The sequence below is a fragment of the Nesoenas mayeri genome (assembly GCF_963082525.1).
Source record: "Nesoenas mayeri genome assembly, chromosome: 2".
NCBI lineage: Eukaryota > Metazoa > Chordata > Aves > Columbiformes > Columbidae > Nesoenas > Nesoenas mayeri.
In genome coordinates, this window is record NC_137543.1 from 10,031,209 (window position 1) to 10,053,202 (window position 21,994).

General features: G+C 37.4%; 1 protein-coding gene across 1 annotated transcript in view; it reads left to right on the forward strand.

Moving 5' to 3' along the window:
• Positions 1–17,830, forward strand: part of DNAAF11 (dynein axonemal assembly factor 11) — a gene marked incomplete at both ends in the record, with an annotated part of 38,313 nt that extends 20,483 nt beyond the window's left edge. The window contains 3 exons of the mRNA XM_080339628.1: positions 489–584; positions 7,684–7,769; positions 17,644–17,830. Coding sequence (XP_080195754.1) covers positions 489–584; positions 7,684–7,769; positions 17,644–17,830 — 369 coding nt within the window. The remainder of the gene's footprint in view (positions 1–488; positions 585–7,683; positions 7,770–17,643) is intronic.
• Between the last annotated feature and the right edge of the window lie 4,164 nt (positions 17,831–21,994).

Below are 21,994 nucleotides of genomic sequence, written 5' to 3' on the forward strand. Positions count from 1 at the left end.
GGACTGTTCAGCCTGGAGAAAAGGAGGCTGAGGGAAGACCTTGTCACTGTCTACAACTACCTGAACGGAGGCTGGAGCGTGGAGGGGGTTGGTCTCTTCCCACAAATAACAAGTGATAGGACAAGAGGAAATGGCCTCAAGTTGCACCAGGGAAGGTTCAGATTGAATATTAGGAAAATATTTTCCACCGAAAGGGTTGTCAGGCATTGGAACAGGCTGACCAGGGAAGCAGCTAAGTCACCATCCCTGGAAGTGTTTTAAAGACATGTAGATGAGGTTCTTAGGGACATGGTTTAGTGCCAATATTAGGTTATGATTGGACTCAATGATCTTGAGGGGTCTATTCCAACCTAAATGATTCTATGATTCTATGATAGTGATGTTTCTGCATGTGTTCTGTCCAGCTAAAATAAATAAATAAATAAATATATATATATGTGTATATATATATTAGCATTATATACTTCAATCCCATTATTTTCTCATAGCCATTTCAGCTTGTTCTCCCTGAAGAAGTGAAGCCAGACAGCAGCTCTGCTAAAAGATCACAAACAACTGGTCATTTAGTTGTCAGCATGCCAAAGGTATGTAAAATAATCCGAGGAGGTATCATACAAAGATACTTAAAATGTGAGTACTTTGGGGATGGTTCTGAGTTACAGGTAACATCTGGCTGCCTAAAGTTATTCAGCCTAGTCTTTCCCATCAGGACATATTTTCCAAAGAAGGAACATTCCAGAAAGATAATTTAATCATAGAGCCAAACCTGAGGATTTAAGACACTTTAAAGGAAGATTATGAAAATAGTATTCATAGAACTATTTGTATTTCCTTTATTTGCAACAAAACCAGCTTTTATATAAGAAAAGAGACTCTGCAAAATATGTGGTATTGTGCAAATGTGTAAGAAGATGGATTTTTTTAAATAACTGAAAATAAGCAACTTACCTACTTTATTTTTCCACCTGTGAAACAAAAAAAAATAAAGAAATTTTTCAAAATTTATGTAGCATACATATGTATGAAGGTTACGTTTTCGTTCAAGGACAAGGATGATCAAGTACTCTCACGTCTCAGGTGATCAGAACAAGAGTTGCTTAATTCATTTTCCCTTCATGTTCTCCCTGGCTGGAAAGGATTCACAGACTGGCTATACCAAGTATATGTAATCACAGAGCAAAAGGGTTGTGGCAACATGGTGTTTGGACTGAAAAATACTGCACAACAGTCCCTAGTACTTAAAGAACCTGGTTGGAAGTGATATTCCTCTAATATTCCTAACTCTGTGCTCTTCACTCTCGCCTGTGCTCTGATGTTTGCCTGCATGGAATCACCCTGATCATGATTCGAATCAATTGAGAATTCTACTGGCAAGTAAAAGCAAATTGCTTTAAAGTGGGGTTTGTACTCTCTCTTTCCCTGCCCAGCCCAATACTTGCAACGTAAATGAGAGCAAACTGTTGGGTATGTTCTTCCCATGATTTCAGTAAATGTAGCTCGTACACTGGATATGTAAGTGATGCTTTGACTTGTAGGATGACATAATAAGCAGATGAAGTAGAATCTAAGGTGGAATGAGGACATCTCCTACCCATTCCCACACATCTTCCAAAACAATAGAGAATAGAGAAGGAATGACCAGTAATGAGGAGCACTCAAAGACATGGAGGTCAGCTTGTAGGTAGCAGAGGCAGGTAGCAGGTGAGCAATCAGCGGCCAGTGGAAGTTTAGGGGGCATTAGAGCTTAAATCCAGGGAAGATGCAGCAATGTGAACCAGAAAAGAAAGGGCAGAGGGAATCCGAGTGGCAAAGGTATCTTCAGGTTTGGGGCATAACGAGTGGGATGCTGGCAGAAACAGGAAGGCATTTAAGAGGGGGCTTGATGTCATCTGGTGCAAGACTGGGCCTTCAGAAAGAGCAGAGATTGATTGAAGGGCTTAGAGCAGAAAGGGAGCTGGAAATTTTAGGAAGGCAGAGTTCTAGAGATGAAAATGGATTATATGGTGGGGTTCTGAGAGCTGTGGGTAACGTTAATCAACTTCAGTACCGTGCCCTTATGCCGTTATGCTTTTGGAGGGTTGGGCTCCTTTTAAAGTCTCTAGGACTACATGCTATATTTTTGGCTTTCAGAAACAAGGTAACCCTGTCCAACGATAGGGTTTTTCCATAGGAAAAAAAATAATTCTTGGCACTCTAGCCTTACCCTTCTGGCCTCAATGGAGTTCCTCTGCTATGTAGGAACAATGCCACATGGTGCTATGACAGGCTGAGAGAGTTGAGGTTGTTCAGCCTGAAGGCAGCTCCATGGAGACCTTATTGTGGCCTTTCAGTACTTAAAAGGAGCTTATAAGAAGGATCAGGACAGAATTTTTTGAAGCATGTGTTATGACAGGACAAGGGGTAATGATTTCAAACTATTATAAAAGAGGGGAGTTTCAGGCTAGACCTGAGGAAGAAATCTTTTGCCAATGAGAGTGGTGAGACCCTGGCCCAGGTTGCCCAGAGAGGTGGTGGATGCCCCATCCCTGGAGATATCCCAGGCCAGGCGGGACGGCGCTCTGAGCAACCTGATCTGAGTGAAGATGTCCCTGCTCATGGCAGGGGGTTGGACTAGATGAGCTTTGAAGGTCCCTTCCAACCCAAACTATTCTATGATGCTGTGATTCTAATCTACCAGAATGTATCAATTACGAAATTTTCTTCTGAAGGAAGAACCTTCAGCTGCTATTTAGGATCATTTATTTCTCTTTGTGCTCTGATTTAATCCCAAGACTATGCATATAGTAGCTTTAACTACTTTTGCAGCTTCTGGCTTTTTTCCACTTGTGTTTTCTTCTAACGCTCCAGTCCCACCATCTATCTTTACCTACATGAACATCCTCTCATTAAATCACAACTGTCACTCTAGCATCAAGCACACAGTTTCACCAGGAGCTTGAAGAATGCTTAAAATTGTACTAATTTGGTTAAGAGCCGTATTTTGTTAACATTCAAAATTCACTCAGATGAGAATTTATGTGTTCCTAATTTTATTTCTTTGAAACTGAGGCCTTAACATTTGCCATTTGGATAATATAGTTTTAAAATGTTTCTAAACAGTTTTGTTTACTTTTTACTTGTTTTTTTTGATATTTTAAGTACTATCAGTTTTCTGCTTTTATTACTCATGCATCTTGCTAGTCTCTTCATGGATGATAAGTGTCTTAGAAGATGTAAATATTTCAAAGAGTCTCTGGATATACTCAAATCTGTTCCCTGCCTAGAAAGTCATACCTGAATCAGCAAAACCAATATTATATCTTCATATTGTGATTGACAACAGCGTTTTTCGGTTATTAACTTCCTATTTCACCTACGTTTCACCTACCTTGATATTTTAGCTGCAGCCTGTTTCATCTCAGGATGCTCAGAATGTCATGATTCACAGATATTTGTGAGACCTGAGGAGAGAGAAGCTCTATAGACTGAGTGGGTGTTCTATGCTTTGCCTTAGTTTGGTCAAAAACTCCTTGTGTAGCTGGGACACAGAGAGATATGCATGAATGAAATGCATAATCTAACATCTTCCTTGTCAATGAATCAAAAAATTTGCAGCTTTGCAGGCAAGGACCTGGGAGTCTTAAGGGACAGGAAGCTGAACATGAGCCAGCATTGTCGTCTTCTGCCAAAGAAGGCTAATTGTGTCCTGGGCTGCATTAGAAGTGTTGCCAACAGGCTGAGGGAGAAAATCCTTCTCATCTGCTCAGTGTTGGTGAGACAGATATGAAGTGCTGTGTCTGGTGCTGGACTCCCCAGTACAAGGGAGAGATGGACATACTGGAGAGAATCCAGCAAAGGGCTACATAGATGATTAAGGAGCTGGGATGGAGCCAGGCTCTTCTCAGTGACAACTAACGGTAGGACAAGGGTTAATGGGTTCAAATTGGAACACAAGAAGTTCCACTTAAATTGAGAAGAAACTTCTTCTCAGTGAGGGTGACAGACACTGGAACAGGCTGCCCAGGGGGATTGTGGAGTCTCCTACTCTGGAGACATTCAAACCTTCCTGTGTAACCTCATCTGGGTGTTCCTGCTCTGGCAGGGGGATTGGACTGGATGAGCTTTTGAGGTCCCTTCCAATTCCTAACATTCTGTGATTCTGTGATCTCTCCTATGAGGAAGTGCTGAGAGAACTGGGACTGCTCAGCCTGGAGAACGGAAGACTTGAGGGGATGTTATCAACACATGCAAACACCTGAAGGAGGGTTGCAAAGGGGATGGACCCAGACTCTTTTCAGTGGTGCCCAGTGACAAGAACAGAGGCACAAACTGAAACACAAGATGTTCTCTCTGAACATCAAGAAACACTTTTTAACTGTGAGGTTGACCGAGCATTGGCATAGATTGCCCAGGAAGGTTGTGGAGTCTCCATCCCTGGAGATACTCCAAAGCCACCTGGACATGGTCCTGGGCAACTGGCTGTATGTAGCTGGCCCTGCTTGATCAGGGAGTTGGACCAGATGACCCCCAGCAGTCGCTTCCAGTCTCAACCACTTCATCAGTCTGTGATCCTGTGAACTTCATGGATTTGTGAACCAAAGATGGATTTGTGCTACTTCACATCAATTGCATGTAGCAGATAAAAACTTATCACTCTTTGTTCTGTATTACAGTCACAGAATCTATTATCTTCCCCCAGGACTGAATTAGAGTGTGCAAATTATATTTTTGGGATACATATCCTTTTCAGATGCTCTCTTTCCATGCAGTTTGTATTGGTATTAATAAGATGTAACCTAAGAAGCAAAGTGTGATGAATGAAGATCAGTAACAATTGGAAGGCCAATAAATACTCTTCTTCCAGATCAATATGGCTGAGATTATCAACAATGTTTGAGAATACTAATTGAGATAATCAGCTTCATATGAATTCCTCTTAGTAAGATAATAGAAAAAAAGAGTTTCTGCAACTTCTTTCAGGCTGTATCATTGATAAGACAAATCTAATTACTACATTGCACTATATTTAATCTTTTGTTTCTGATACACAATCATTTTAAAAATACAATTGTTTGTGACTTGATAGATGGCCTAGCACATTCCTTCAGTAACTGAAATGTTAAAAATGCTATTAACTTAAAAATAGTCTGCTATAATATGCTTTTTGTAATATTATCCTGGAAAGACCTCTCTCTTCTCAGTAACAGAACAGAAAGCTGGCTGGATTCAATAAGGGGTTTTCACTTGCTTTAGTGAGTTTCTGATCAGATTACTAAATCTTTCACCATTCATCTTCCAGCTGGTTCATAGTTCCCTCGCCTTTAAAATGAAAATCAAAAAGCCTCTTTATTTGCCTCTCCGATGACCTTGCCATACCCCATACATTTGAGATAGTAAATTCCACATGAAGTAAAAGAAAGCAAATTATTTTCACATTTTCTGAAAGTAATTTTCTTAAATGTAATATTTACTGCACAGCAAATCACTGCGGAATGGGTGTCTTTCTAAGGCAGAGCCTACCAACATTTTTTGGAAGGTCATCAGAACAAACTGAGGAACACAACATTCAGTGAAATGATATAGTGACACTTTTAAAGTGTAGTGTTTATACTGTAATAGTCATCTATATGAAGATTTTGTATGAATAAGGAATTGAGAGCGACTATGTTGTACATGCTTCACGTTTTGGTAAAAATATTTGTGAGATGAAGCTTTACAGACTTTGAACTTCTATGCTCTGGCAGTGTCATCTTTGTGGATAATGCAGGAAACTAAAACCTGAGAGTTTCTTTAGTAGACTTTGACCAAAATTGACATATTAAATCAGTGATTTTATAAAATGTCATCAGTAGGTTACATCAGTGGCATTTTAATTAATGTCTTGGAAACAGAGTCAAAAACCAGTGTTATTAGCAAGCAGTTTTTATTTAGGGTTCTTACACATTCTGTGTCAAGTTTTAAAACTCCATTTTCTTTATTTTAGTGGATCAGAGAGCAAAATCTGGACTTTTTAATTAATTCTTTATTACATAAGCAGTCACAAATGAATTTTGACAGCTTTTTATTGCCTATGTCTTCAAAAGCATTTAAAAACATGAAGATCAATGAGAATTAGATTCCTTATTAATTTAAAAACAGGAGTGGTATATATTATCCACGTCAGAGCAAAGGTTATTTGGTAGAATTTCATTAATAATTCTCACTTATCTAGGTATGGTAAATACAGTAATATGTCATTACCGTCAAAGACATGTGGAGACATATAGCTGTGGAACCCTAGAAATCTGTTCATCCTTCAGAATAAATGTGTTTCAGGGGAACTCTGTTACTCAGTGGAATTCCTGTTGCAGAAGAGGAAAGACATCATAGGAAAAAAGTGTGACTGAAAAGATGACTCAGCTTAAAAATGTTTTCACATATTTATTTGATTTTCTCAAGTATATTCCAGATTCTGTTTAACACATCCACTTCTAGAATGCTCTGATAGTGATCTTAAAAGAACTGTCTTCTGATTAATGCAAATATTAGCTATAGTTTCATAGAATCACTTTCAGAAAGCTTTTTTACATTCATTTAGTCTGTCTTGTTGAATATCACAGGCTTTAAAATTCATACAGTTATCTACTGAGCCCAAAGTTTTATATCTGGCCACAGTTAAAGCTGTGGCAGTTCTGTTTTCCAGAACAGTTCACCTCACTTGATCAACGCCACTAAGAAATGGACAGTCAACTACTGGCTTGACGAACATCACATACCATTGTGGAATATGGATTTGTGTTTCAAAACCAGGGAAAAAAAAGAGAGTATCACATAATTTTTTTGTTGAACAGAGGCAGGAGGGCATCTTTTGAGTAAAAGAGCTCTTATGTCAACCAGTATGTGATAATTGATAGTGAATATTCTGCAAGGCAAATCCTATCCCTCCCCTAAGTTCCTGAATTGGTCCTTGTTGAGGAAGAATCTTCTGTTGATTGAAGAATCAGCAAATTTCATCACCAACTTTGATGATGTGCTCTGAGGGCAAAGTAAAGAACATTAATCTCAAGAGGATGAAAGGAATGAGTTATTGTTGTAAGAACAGAACACCGGAGGGCTCCTGAGGAGAGAGGGAAGATCCAAAGAAACAAATTTTCCTTCACCTGAGTACGTACAGAGTCAGTGGGCATCAACCCTTTGACAATGAATTTCAGAAATGAATGACAGAAGCTACAGAATCTGTTTTATTTCTTTTAGAACGAAGACTTTAAGGAAGGGTCTGGAACAGACTACTTTCAAGTCACTTGTACTAGGAAGTAGTCAATAAAATTAACTATATGGTAGAGTTTTTGTTCTCCTCCTTCCTTTCAAATCCTTAATGAGTCCCTTTCCCATTATGTTATTGAGAATGGAATGTGTATTATTAACATAGCATTACACTAGACAGCATATACTTAATTACAAATGTATGTATATATTAAAATACTGAAATAGATATATGTATACTCATATATATATGTTAATATAATTCCATTCATACCTTTTGGTTAAAACTGCCTTATACATGTGTTCCATGCTGAGTGTTAAAAATCTAACAGAAAGAGTAAATATCACAAGAGAAAATTTATTCAGACCCTCTTAATTGCTCTGGTATTGAGATATTCTTTAAATACTTGTGAGCATAAATATCAACTGTTAAGACTTATTTTTCTGTCCATTTTATTTTAGGCTAAAGAAGTAATCTTGACTAAGCAAAAAGTATTGACTTCAATTAAACATTCCGACTGCAATACATTGCAGAAAAATGCAAGAAGGTAATTCCTTTTCATCGTTCTCATTAGTTATCTTTTTGTTTGTGTGTTATTCACATGCCAGAATATACACTTCTTATTATGTTATTGTTGAAAGTATGAAAATATTGATTTGTAGAGAGCAAAACTATGACTAAAAGCTTTAGACGACTAATGGCCTGTCTGGTGCTGTTTATAAAGTGATCTGCTCCAATAGCAGAGCCAAAAAAGCACTTATTTCTACTGCTCACTTTGTGCCATCAGGTCATTCAGATTATTAAACTGGTATATGCTAAAACTAAAACACCAACTAAGAATTGCCTCTGCAGAGCTCCTTGCTATGCAACTTGAGTTGGAAAACCATTTAGGAAGCCATGATTTTGAATCTCTCTCATGAACGTATTTACTCACTGGTGTAAAGGTTGAGCTATTACAGTAACAAATAGGTTGAAAAAGCAATTCAACATTTTATAACATAGATACATCCTAGTAAACGTGATGTAAACTCCAGCTCTTGAGTTATCGGGGTTCATGACTGCCAGATACTAGAAAATATCAGTTATGCACTATTTTTTGTTTTTACTCTTAGCAAGTGTTATTAGCCATTGTTGTAGATAGACACTAGGGTTGATGGACACTTGGCCTAAGTACAAATACTACAATATATCTTTTAATCTTTCCTTTTCCTCTTGTTATAGGGAATCATATTCATACCAAAATAAGATATAGTAACATCAAAGTTTGTTAAGCCGTGTATCTGTTTATGTTTGAAATGTTGCATTTGTTTTCTTCTTTGATTTCATTGTGGTGAATGTTGATAGAAAGGCTAAGATGTTACTGAAAAAAATAGCATTATGGATTGTCGGTATTCTCCTTGGTCATTCTTTTTGGTCTCCTTATTTAGGATACTGGCAAAATGGCTCTACAAGAGTCAGTTGTCATTAATTCTGCTTTTTATTTCTTAGTTTTAATAAAGATCAGTCATGACTTCTTTTCTTGAGTGACCTGTGTAATGAGAAAACAATAGGGCAACTGCAAGAATTTGTGGAGATTCCCAATGAGCCACAAGCATGACTCCTTTTCCTCAGGCAGCAGTGATTAAAACAGTGCACCATCTTGATTGCTGAGTAATTCAAATATTTTTAAAAGGTCCAAGCCAAATGGTGGATACTTACTCTCTGTGATATTTGAAATGGGACTCAGGTGAAGTCCCTGATGACTGTAAAAAGGGAAATGTTGCACCCATTTTTTAAAAGGGGGTAGAAAGGAGGACTCCAAGAATTATTGACCTGTCAGCCTCACCTCTGTGCCTGGGAAAATTGTGGAATGGATCCTCATAGGAGGAGGATCAAAGGAGCGTCAAAAGGAGCATCACCAGCAGGTTGAGGGAAGTGATTCAGTCCCTTGACTCCACTCTAATGAGGTCCCACCTGGAGTCCAGCCCTGGAGCCTTCAATTCAGGAGCTGGGTCCAGAGGACAAAAATGACCCGAGGGCTGGAGCAGCTCTGCTATGAGGACAGGCTGGGATAGTTGGGGTTGTTCAGCCTGGAGAAGAAAAGGCTCCAGGGAGACCTCTTTTGACCTTTCAATACTAAAAGGGAGATTATAAGAAAGATGAGGACAAACTTTTCAGTAAGCCCTGTTGCCACAGGACAAGGGATAATGGTTTTAAAATAAAAGAGGGTAGACTGAGACTAGATAAAAGAAAGAATTTTTTCACAATGACTGCATTGAAACCCTGGCCCAGGTTGCCCAGAGAGGTGGTGGATGCCCCATCCCTGGAGACATCCCGGGCCAGGCTGGACGGGGCTCTGAGCAACCTGATCTGAGTGAAGATGTCCCTGCTCATGGCAGGAGGTTGGACTAGATGAGCTTTGAAGGTCCCTTCCAACCCAAACTGTTCTATGATTCCATTCTGTGATTCTACATTGCAAAAGGAATGTTTTTTGTTTTTTGAGTTTTTTTCACACAGAAGTACAGTTAATGTTTTAGACACATTAAAAGAAATCAGTTAAAAAAATGTCCTAGTTTTTTTTCAGGAGAAAACTAGATCTTCCTTTTTTTAGGTAACTGACATTATCTCTCTCCCAAATGAATTCTGCCAAACAGCAAAAGAGTTGGCAACTTGTGGATTAGGAATATATATTTCCTTAGAACCCTTTGTATGCCTTTAGTTTTGGCTACACAGTAAATGTTTAAATAGAAGTAATAATGGGCACGTGGATGTAATGCAAATAATAGTGTGAAATGGTCCACTTTCCTGCTAGCTGAGGAACTTAAGATGCTCCATGGCATAGCAAAACTCCAATACTTCGTTTTTTATTACGTTGCAGTTTTAAGTAATTATGAATAAGCTTACTGTGGATTTTCGCACAAATTTCGCTGCTAAACTATTACAGGAATATATATCACCAAAGTAGAAGTAGGAAAAAAGTCTTGTTGAGTTACAGTTCTTACTAAATATAGTAACTTTTGACCTCTTCAGTTGAAAAGTCACTGACTCGCCAGATGTTAAAAATTTGCTGAATAGTTGTCTCTTAGATTACAGAAGAACATTCATTACCGTGATTACACTTGACAGCTGCAGATGTCTTAGCTAAATGCTGTCAGACATAGAATCTGCTAAGCACTACATCTATAGTGCTTTAAATCTCTTTAATTCTTGTTAGCTAGATTACATGATGATACTGTCGTTAGTTCTGCCACGTAAGAGAGATTTCGTCTGTGACTGTATACAAAACTGCAGTTCAGACTTTCAAAAAGACAAATTTTTATGGGAGGAATTTGACAGATTGATTTATGATATTTATAAAGCCTCTATTAATGTCGTAGCTGAGTTTGCTATTCTTTACTGTAACTGGCCTCAGAATTCATCTATGAGATACAGAAGTTGAGCTCACCATGTGAGCGCAAGAGAAATTCAGATGTAGGTAGGAACTGACTTCTCTAAAGTTACACTGGAGTTATTAAGAGTAACAGTTACATGAATTCAATAATCCTTTTCTCATACCCTCAGCTTTAGACTATTCTTCCTTTAACATGTTAGAAAAGAAAAAGAATAAATAAAACTCAAAATGTCTCTTAATGTAGAGATACACACACTTGAATTCTTCCAGTAAAGACAGTTACATAGGAATATGTGAGACACACTGTTTTCTGGTTTTGTGGGGTTTTTTGTTTGTTTGGTTGGCTGTTTTTTTTGTTTTGTTTTGGTTTTATTGTAGGTCTTTAAATAGAGAGGTTGAGAATTACAGCAAGGTAATGGATTATTTTTAAGAGTCAAAGGAACAGAGAATCAATTTTCAGGGTACTTCACAAAACAGAATTAAAAACAAATCAGCAAGTTCTGGTCCATACACACCTTTTTTGACAAAATAAGGAATATAAGATTGAGGTGATTTCTGTTTGAGTAGTTCAAGCATTGCAAATCTGACTGCTATATGTGTCTTACTTGTCTTAGCTAAGTAAAATTGCACTGGTTGAGTAAGCCAGTAGGTGCTCTAGAAAATGATGTGTAATGCTTTAGGTTAGAAATCTGATTTACATTCAACTGGAATCAGTTCTTAGTGACAGTATGTAATTTCTGACTTTTTGGTGTTTCTTTTTGTTGCTATTGGGTTTGGGTTTTTTTCGTTGTTTTTGTTTGGTTTTGTTATTTTATTTTATTTTTAAATCTGGATTTTTAACGAGAAAACAAAAAGAAGGATGCTGCTGGAATGTCCACCACCTGCTGCTACACCCATAAATGCTTTTGAATATGTTATCCAGTTTCAGCCAAATTTCACTAGTTGAGAGAGATATTGAATACAAAAAAATATGCCTGCAAGTGATGTTGAGCTTGAGGCCAAAATCTTGGATGTTTTTAATCACTATATTGGATTTTAAATACAACCTTTTCCTAGAGAATGTGTTGTCATAAGACTTGTTAACAGAACTTCCTTTATGGTTTATAGTTTCACAAGGATAAACAAGCATTAATTTACTTTCCTTGGAGAACTTATTAGTTTTCGTTGAACTTTTTTCCATTTATTAAGAAGGAAAGGTTAAAGACTTATTGTTCAAAAAACTCTCTACATTTGTCTCACTTGAGATGTAACAGTATTGCTGAAGATGAGACATACTTCAAAGCTCTGGTTTACTGGATAATTCTGATTTAGCTTGGTTCATTTTGGTGGAGAAGATGCAATGAGCAAATTTATGGGAGAAATTTGTAGATGTAAGGGTAAGAATCTTTCTTGGGGAGTGGGGAGTTCTAATTTGGATCCCTGAAAGAATCTTTGTGAAGTGTGGGAATGCTCCCTTTCTATTAATTAATGGCTGAGAGTCTCTCCCAGTCTTACATTTCTACACACAGAGGGATAGAGGTGTGACAAGTGGGAAAGGAGGGAACTTCATGTTGCAAAGAAAAATATGGTATAACAAAATGAGAAATTTCCTCAAGACTTGGAACAGGAGGTAAGATGAGGCCAGAAATCGAATGGAGCTGTAGGCAACCTCACTTGAAAGAAATGCAATAGGATTTACGTAGTCTTTCAAAACCCAGATTCACTTCTATGTCTAAACCATGCACAAATATTTTAACTTGAAGAAAGCTCAGTGCATATGAAGTGTGGCCTGCATGAAAGATGAACTGATATGTGGAAAGATCACAAATGGCAAATCAGGTGTCAGTTCTACTGAGAGGTAATGTTTGCCTTCTATAAATATCTGGGAGATGTTGGTAAATCTTGAGAGGTGAATAGATTTGCAGAAATAATAGTTTCAGGCTACACAGTTTGTTAGCTGTCGTGAAGACAATGAGAATTTTTACAATACAAGTTACATTGTCTGGGAAAGGAGGAATCATAAGAACTTGGCTTCTTAACCAGAAAGTGGAGTCAGGTATGACTAAGCAACATATTAAGAAGGCTTCTTATTCATATTAAAGTATAGATCCATTTGCATTCTTTTGGAGGCCTGGAGTGAATCAAAGGAGGGGGTACACATCTCTAGCATTTGACTAATGAGGAGAACAAAAGGTGGGGTCCCTTAGAAGTGATTTGAAAATGAATTTGCACACACAGGCATCTCGTAATCCACAACTGTAATAAGGGTAAGAAGACTTCAGGAACGTGCCCTTCTGGAGAAAAGCATTTTCAAGAATACTCTTCAGTTAATTCTTGATCACTGCAATCTAAAGTAATGTCTGGTTGTCCATATGTGACATGGACAAAAGACCGAGGTCAGAGAAGTACTTTAATGTCTCTTTGTAACATTCCACAACTTTCTAAACAGTCTTAACACCTTTCTAGAGTGAAATGTGTTCTCAGTGTAAACTTCCATAATGTTTAAATATTAAGGACTCAGCTTTAACTGACAAATATAACAGTGCTTTTTGTTTTCTCCGGGTTAATCAAGGAGTGAAAATAAGATGGTATTATAGCCAGATCTAGAAATTCAGGGTCAATTTGCATATTGCAGGTATTGCAGCATATATCTTGCTAACGAGCAGGGTGAGTTTGAAATTTACTTTACTGAAGTGCAAAAGAAGGCAAGGGATAGAACAGTGGAGTTGAAAATGTCACAGTGACTATGATTTTCTGTCTAACTTTTAGAAACATAGATGCCAGTATTACATATGTGCTCAGACTGATGAATTCAATTTGCATGATGTGTTTGTCTTTTAGAACAGAATGACCTAGGTATTGTCAGCCTTTTCTTTATCAGAACTTTTTACGAGTGATTTGTTAGTTCTTCTTGACTGTAGTTTAGTCCTTGAAAAATGAATTTGATTCTACGAGCCATTGTGCATTCCCATCTTCCCAATGATCCACTGATTCTGAAGACGCCAATTATAGGTTCATTTCAGAGAGGCCACTTACGTGCTGAAAGATCACAGAATCACAGAATCGACTGGATTGGAAAAAACCTCAGAGATCATCAAGTCCAACCCCTGGTCCAACTCCAGTCCACTGACTAGATCATGGCACTAAGTGCCATTTCCAATCTCAATTTAAAAACCTCCAGGGACGGTGAGTCCACCACCTCCCTGGGCAGCCATTCCAATGCCTGAGCACTCTCTCTGCAAATAATTTATTCCTAATATCCAGCCTAAATTTCCCCTGGCAGAGTTTAAGTTCATGCCCCCTTGTCCTATTGCTGACTGCCTGGGAGAAGAGACCAATCCCCACCTGGCTATAACTTCCCTTCAGGTAGTTCTAGAGAGTGATGAAGTCACCTCTAAGCCTCCTCTTCTCCAGACTAAACAAGCCCAGCTTCCTCAGCCTCTCCCCATAGGTCTCGTGCTCAAGTCCCTTCACCAGTCTTGTTGCTCTTCTCTGGACCCGCTCCAGGACTTCAATCTCGTTCCTGAACTGAGGGGCCCAGAACTGAACACAAGACTCCAGGTGTGGCCTCACCAATGCAGAATACAGGGGAAGGATGTATTAATATTCCAGATATATATAGAACCATGATTATTTGCTTAGATTACCTGTTAGATTTTTGTAAGCCTGTGTTTTCAAAAGTTGAGATCGAAGTATGGCAAGCGCCTGACTTTCATAATCAGTTTTTAATGTATGCAGATGAAGATTTGTCTTTCTCAAGCTCTGAAAGAAAATAAAATTTCATATACTGGAATCACTCTATTTTCTTATTCATCGCTTTATTTTCTTATTCATTTCTTATTCTTATTATTACTTTTTCTAAGTTGATAATGACTTTTTTTACTGTTTCATTCACAATTTTAGAAGACTGGAAAAAGTGCCTCTCCAAAGCTGTTGTTTGTAACTTATGAATATCTTTGGAAATTCTGATTCCAGAAAGGAAACTTTCAATCAAATATCAAAAACAGTATATTCTGGATCAAGCATATGAGAAATCTTATCTTTAGCAATCTAAATTTTATTGAAATTCAGAAGTTGAAACAGGGAAATGTAACTGTCAAATCATTAAAATATCAAATATGGGTATTAAGAACTGTGTGAACAAAAGTGTAAATTGTAAAAAAAAAATATCAAATTATCAGATATGTGCTCTGTCACACACCAGATTGTTCAGCAGGCTGCGGTAGTTATGCAAAATGGAAAGACTGACCTTCTTTCTTATGGAGTCTTTTAGTTTTCTCTTTTAAAAGCATTGTTGATCTATATGGAGATAGAAATAGCCTTTCCAAGGGACTAAAAAAAAGCCAGGAAAAAAAGAAAGGATTTAATCCAGTATTATTTATTTTTGTACAGCGCTCTATTCTTTAGACCATAAGTCTCACTTGAGTAGAGAACACTCAGCAGTAGTTAGCAGTGTGAAAAACTGTGAACTTCATTTTGTTTAAAAGCCTGAAATTGAAATAATTTTCAAACATCGAGATTTCCAGACGTGCCACAGCTGGTCTTGCAAGAAGTATTATTGTTTTCATCACTGTTGTCTTACTGCTGCTCATGGAAGAGCTTCAGCAACAAGATTATTTTTATTCTACTAAGTAGAATTGCCTGGAAAAAATGTTTAGATGACTTAAAACTCATTCTTTTTTTTTTCAAAAACGTTAGTCCTAATGTCATTAGTACCCAGCTTCTTTTTGCGTAAATTACATGATAAGAGGGGCAGATTCTCAGCAGATGTGTCATCACTGCATTGACTTCTGCATAACCAAGTCTCCTTGTCAGCCAACTGCTTGTATCGTGGTAGTTGAGAAAGCACTATGGAGCTTTACTAAACAAGGATGGAATATTTGATCCTGTGCATATAAGTACATAAAAATCCACTTCCTTTCTGGAAAAACATCACCTGAGCTTGATTCTTGGTCTTTCATATTGTCTGTTGTTAAGAGATACTTCTCGATAACATGCGCTGATTAAATTTGGAGAATGAACTGATGTATATAATCATAATAGAATTCATTCCTGGTGTATTGAAGTTTAGTCTGATACTAAGCAAGGAGGCATTCAAACTCTATAGAGTTTATTGTATTTTCATGACTAGCAATTTGTACAATTTTAGAGCTGCTGAACAAACGTAAAATACCACTACTAATGAAAATATTTTAAATCAAGGAAAATATGTTCTAACATGTGAGAGAAGCACAGGCTGAGGGTAATTAATTTTCATATTTATGCTTTATTTTTTTTCTGAGGTGCTTCAGATTAGTGGTTACATTAAGATTCTAGACAGTGTGCCCTCTTTGGGGTCTCCATAACAGTTATGGATAAAGTGATGCCACATCACAGCACATTTTATAAATTACACACAAAGCAAAAATATCTCTTGCCTTTTGGAGACAAACATTTTCTAGAATGTTGCCACAAATTGAATCTACTTTTATTTCCTTAAACTGTATAGTATAGGAAAAAATTTAGCCTTATATATTAAAGAACATTCAGGGTAAAGAAATTAGAGTTTTCTTGTATCTGTCTTCATTATCAATAAAATTCTCCACCTAGTTGTTTTTGTTTGTGCCATTTTTTCAGAAAAGGTTATCCCGATTATTAATTCAGGGTGTTTCTCTGGTCATTTTTCACTCCACAAAGTGATCAAATAATTCTTATAGCACAAGAAAAATCTAATGGCATAAGGAGAAATGAGGAGAGGAGAAGGGAGAGGGAGAAGGAGAAGGAGAAGGAGAAGGAGAAGGAGAAGGAGAAGGAGAAGGAGAAGGAGAAGGAGAAGGAGAAGGAGAAGGAGAAGGAGAAGGAGAAGGAGAAGGAGAGGAGGAGGAACCTCCCATGAATCCCTCTACATCTCCTCTCTCCAGGACGGGGTTCCCACACACAGGTGTGAGCTGGGACATCTGCTCAGATCTCACGGAGCCTTGATGGAGAAGCGTGGGCAGAATTCAGAAGCTGCTTGGCAAAACTGTCTTCATTTTAACAACTAAAGATAGTGTATTTTGATTTAAAAATCTTTTAACGTACTTCATTTTCATTACCTGTGTTGTCATAAAAATATACATTATTTCATCCGGTGACTTTGCTACTTTTTTTGGTTATCTTAGTTCTAATGAGCCTTTCTGATCTCTAGGGTAAAAATGTAGTTTTCTCACATCTTTTAAGAGTGACACACTGTCTTTTGTAATGTTGAGCTTGGAACTTTGACCCAAAGTAGTACAAAATGAAAAGTGGTATAGAGATGTACAAATCATGTTGGAATTTGCAGAAATTGGAACATCCATTTCCATTTTGCCATTTTTCATGTAAACAATTACAGATTACTTGAAAACAGGCTAGATTTTTTTCTATTTAATTGTTGACCTCCTGTGTTAGAAAAGAACAGTGGCTTTAAATGCTACAAGACAGAAAGTATAAGAATATTTCAAATCTTTGGTCATAATTTGAAGTGGATAGGTTGCCTTAATGAGTGGCCTGTACATATTTCTAAGTGTGATCTAAAAGAATATCTTTAGTAGCAACAGAATCTGGAAATTCTATTATAACTCCAGCCTTTCTTATAGATATATATGTTGGTTTTTTTTTTTTTTCATAATGCAAATATGGTGAGGATTCATGTTGCCAAACCATAAGAATTGGCTGATAAAAGCAAATAAGTTCATACAGTAACATTTACTCTCTAAATAAAAGTATTCCTGCTTTCCAAAGATGGACCTCTCGCACAGTCTGAAGGATCTGTGTTAAAAAGAACAGAAAAACAACAAAAATCCAATTAGATTAAAAAAACCCTGTCATACCAAAAGCCAACCATTTGTAATGTGATACCAGCAGTCACCATGTTCTGATAGAAAGCAAATTGCAGATATCAAAAAATTAACTTTCGATGTTTGTAGGCCAAAGATTCTTTTGTAGAAAATATTAGAGTTTTTATAATACATTTCTGTGTTTACACTGAGTTTTTTTATAACAATCCAAAATAGTTATATTATCTTTGATACTGAAAAAAAAGCTTTTTCCATTTGTTTCCCTCTTGTTTCAGGAGTGGACAAGTTGAGAAATTAGAAGTGGATCCTAGTAAATATTCATTCCCCGATGTGACAAAGATAATCCAAGAAAAGGAACGAGTTGGGCAGGGACCTATTAGGTTACAACCAGAGAAGATTACAAAGACTGAGAAGAGTTATGTTGATTTTGAAAATAATGAAGAAGTTCCTCCCTTAATTTGAAACATTGTTAAACATTCCCTTTATATGTGGCATGTATGTTTGACATGTTTCCATGACCTCATGTGTAAAGTAAGTATAATATAGCTGAAGTTGGAAATATTATTACGTTTCTTATCAATAACTTTGTTATGCCTGTGCTTTCTGCGTTTTTTTCTGTTACTATATTGCTATAAAAATTCTTATTTTCTAGATTGTTTACTTAGTAAGTCTCAAATCAGAATGGGAGCCATGTAAGTCAGACTGTCATTTCTTCAAAGAATTTACTGTCTAGCTTGAAAGATGACATTTTACTGTAGAAAAGAAAGCTTGTAACAAGATTTATGATTCTTCTGACTAAACTGAAGAGAATAAAAATCTCTGTGTATCCCTTCAGTGTTTTCTTTTTCATGAGGACAACACTAAAAGAAAACAATGTATTATGAGAGTGAGAGATGTTGCTCTAAGCCACCACGTATCAGTGAATTTTCCAGAGTAATGCAGAACTCCTGGATTCTGGAGCTGGTATAGCAATGCCACTCCTTGAAGATTTTGGGAGAGAATAATTTCAAATGCAGTATCTCAGCTGTGGGACCACGGGGAAGCTGGGAGATATCAGCCAGATCATTTTTGTTCGTCTTCATGCAGCCTCTCTAAACCATTCCAGCTTTTTCAGGATCCCATCAAAGAATCAAGACTCATTTTTAGCTGTTGGAGAAAAATAGCTTGAGCAGCTGTAGTGGGATGAGCTTCTTCTTCCCTACCCTCCAGCCTATTTGTAGCAACCAGAAGCTCCATTAGCATATATTTCTCCCTCAGCTTCTGGACTGCCCCATGAGTCAAACAAGCAACATCAAAGAACAAATGTACACTGGGTTACATTAAAAAATTATTGCAATTTAGCAAGACCAATTTTCTTCTGTTTTTCTTTTTATTCCTGCCCTGATTTCCTGAGACAACCAGGCTTATGCCATTCTTAACTCTGTTTTCGAATGCCATTTCTGTTATTTTCATCCTATTTGACAGAAGAGAAAGGTCACAGAAGTACTCAGCTCCTCCAAATTTAGTGAAAACCATCACTGAGTACCACACAGGGATTCTCTTGATGCAACTGCTGTTGGGGAGAGACCAATCAGCCATTAGGTGTTCCAACAGGAGCCGCTCGATTAATCAACATGTTGGTAACAACTCTTTGTGCAAATTATCATTCTTGCCCAGGTGGTAAAGTAGCAATCATGACGATAGGGTTCTGGGAACCTGGGGGAAAACTGAGGAGAGTGTGGGAAGTGTTTAGGAAATATGGTTAGACCTTGAATTACTATGGAAGGAAGAGGTGGACATGGAGAAGACAGTGGGATTTTGCACAGGGATGGTCACAACATATATTTCTCAGTTGGGTGGTTGTTGAAATGAGGAATATGTAGGGGATGTATGACATAAAACCATAGGAAATCAAGCCTTGTTGGCTCTGTTGTTTACAAAACAGTGGATTTAAGGATATATATGTGCTTGAAATCTCTTTGTCTCTTTTGACCTTTTACTTGGGCAATGAATATTCAATGCTATAGTAAAAAAAGATAGATTTGGGCTTTTTTACATATTTTAAGGCCACTGTAATTTCAAAGAAACATCCAACAACAGCAACAAAAAGTGATCTATGACCTACATTACCTTGCTAATGGATTTAAAACTGGTTTTCTGTAAAGGAAGAATTTCTTTGGTTCTCCAGAAGGAAACTGCTACTGATTTAAACTGGCTTTTGCTTGCAGCCAAAAGGGACAGAGCAAGCGAATTCACCTCAGGTAGAATCAAAGAATATTTTGTGGTTAGATCTTATTTTCATCCTTAAGGTAGAAAATTAATAAGCTGCATTTACAACGGAACCATTAAAACTCCATCTCAAATATGTTGTTTAAGTAGCAGTCTCGGTTCAGGTTGTACCATAATATCCCTCAGCACACAATCAAGTTCGTGATACATTCTTTGAAAGCTGTCTACCGAATTGTGAAAACCATTGTGCAAAAAACTCAGCAGTTAGAAAGAAAAACATTGCTATTAAATTCTGAGGTTTTTTAGCCTCTCTAAGGTGCTTTATGAGTCCCCACAGATGTTTAATGTAAGATAAAGATGAGTAGTTTTTCTTAAAGTGTACTGAAGAGAAGCAGAATAGATCCATCTGTTTAGGCTGTTGGACTGAACTGATGCATTTTCTTTGGTTGCAATTGGAAATGGATATAGGATAAAAAAATGAAGTTTCATACTAATGCTGCATATGATAAGAACTGAAAAGAAAATGTATATATCATAAAGACACAAACCAAAGTTGAGTTTGAGCATCGTCTGATCTATTGTAGTACCTTCTTGGATTTTTCTTGTGCACCAACTTGATTTTTTCCAATTCCAGAGTAAATTATTTCATAGTATAAGCCTCTCAGCCCTGAAATCTATTTAATCAGCTCTACTCTGGTAATTGGAGTATAAAAACATCCGCTTCTTTTGCAATATACTCCTAGTGGCTATAAATTCCTAATCATGTGGGTAACTATGAAAAAGACAGTAATATGTTTTACTTTTTGATGTCACTGAATAGTTATATGACCATAAGGATGAGTATGGATCATTTTCTGGTTTTCACATCAAAGCATCCACATTGGAGACGGTACATGGTGTCTGTGCCCAGGTGTTGGCATCAGGGGCTGCAGGGGCCACTGTGTGGAGAGGCCAGGGCTGACCCATGGTGGACACAGCCGGTCCCAGACAGTTCCAATGGCCCTGCAGACAAGACGGAAAACGGGCAACAGATAATGTCATTTTTAGCAGTCAGATGGGTAATTTCTGTTGTAATTCCTTTCAAGTCTACTTTATATTTTGTGTGTGCGTAAATATGAATTTTGCTGACCCTGGGATGGGTGAATTAAAAAGGCTCCACAACCTTTTCAAAGATAAAAATCAGCCAATTTTGGCCGTAGATCCAAAAATTTGCCTCCTGTAGTTTTATTGATTACTGTGGGGATTTCCCGATATTTCTAAGAAGCAAACACATTGAAGGCCTTCCTCTTTTTCTTCATTGATTATTTCTGAAAATCTTGTAAGTACAATCCACCTTTCAGACATCCAGCCAATCTGGATGAACCTGTCAATAGTTTCAGAAGGTTGTGGAAAACAAGCATCCATACCGTCCAACCAAATAAGTTTATTTCATGTTTTGCTAAGCAAAGAGCTGCACAATTTGACCTTCGCTATCAAACCAAAGGATAATACAATTAGATCTTTCTCCATTTCAACTCAATTTTCTTTTTCATCTGGTTTCTTAGTAAATATATAATGCTCTGTTTTGGGAAAGAAAGAGCAAGATATACTGAGATACAGTCACGTCTCATAGGAAAAACTAATAGCAGGTGCCAAAGACATTCAAAACCCGCCTGGACACTTTCCTGTGTAACCTCATCTGGGTGTTCCTGCTCCGGTGTGGAGATTGGACTGAATGATCTTTCGAGGTCCCTTCCCATCTCTAACATTCTGTGATTCTGTGATTTTGTGATTTGGAACTGCTGAAGAAAGAGTTATTTCACATGGTACTGTGATCTTGGGGTCCAATCTGAAAATGGAGTATATTCTGTGATTCAGCTTCGGTAAAATTCTCAGTGTGTGCATGGGCTGTGGAGAATAGAAGCAGAGGCTGAGCACAGAGTAACAAAGTGTACAAGCACAAGGTGATACCACAAGAGCGTAAACACACTTCACAAAATATTATTGATCACTAGAGTAGTGCAACTTTGAGACAAGAAGACATAAGAAATAAGACAAAGAACATGGGACCAACATAGATAAAATATCCCTTGTATAGTGAAAATGCAAAGAAGATAACAAAAGAAACAAAGGAGAGTTAAAACCCCTGCAATGAAAAGATGAGCAAAGAAGGAAAAATAGCACCCGCATTGTCTCTCCCAGTTAAGGACCTGACAGCTGATCAAACCGCTGTGCATTCTCAGCAGGTTGCTCCTCCCTGCAGTAGGAACAGAAGTGCTGCTTTTTGATTTGTCACTTGCCTCATTCTGCCACTGCAGACTCAGCAATTGCATGTACAGCATTATCTCTTACTACGTAATTAGGTTAAGTAGATTAACGTTTCAGAGAGCACTGTGTGCACGTATATTGTGATATTTAATCTCTGACTAGATGACTGGA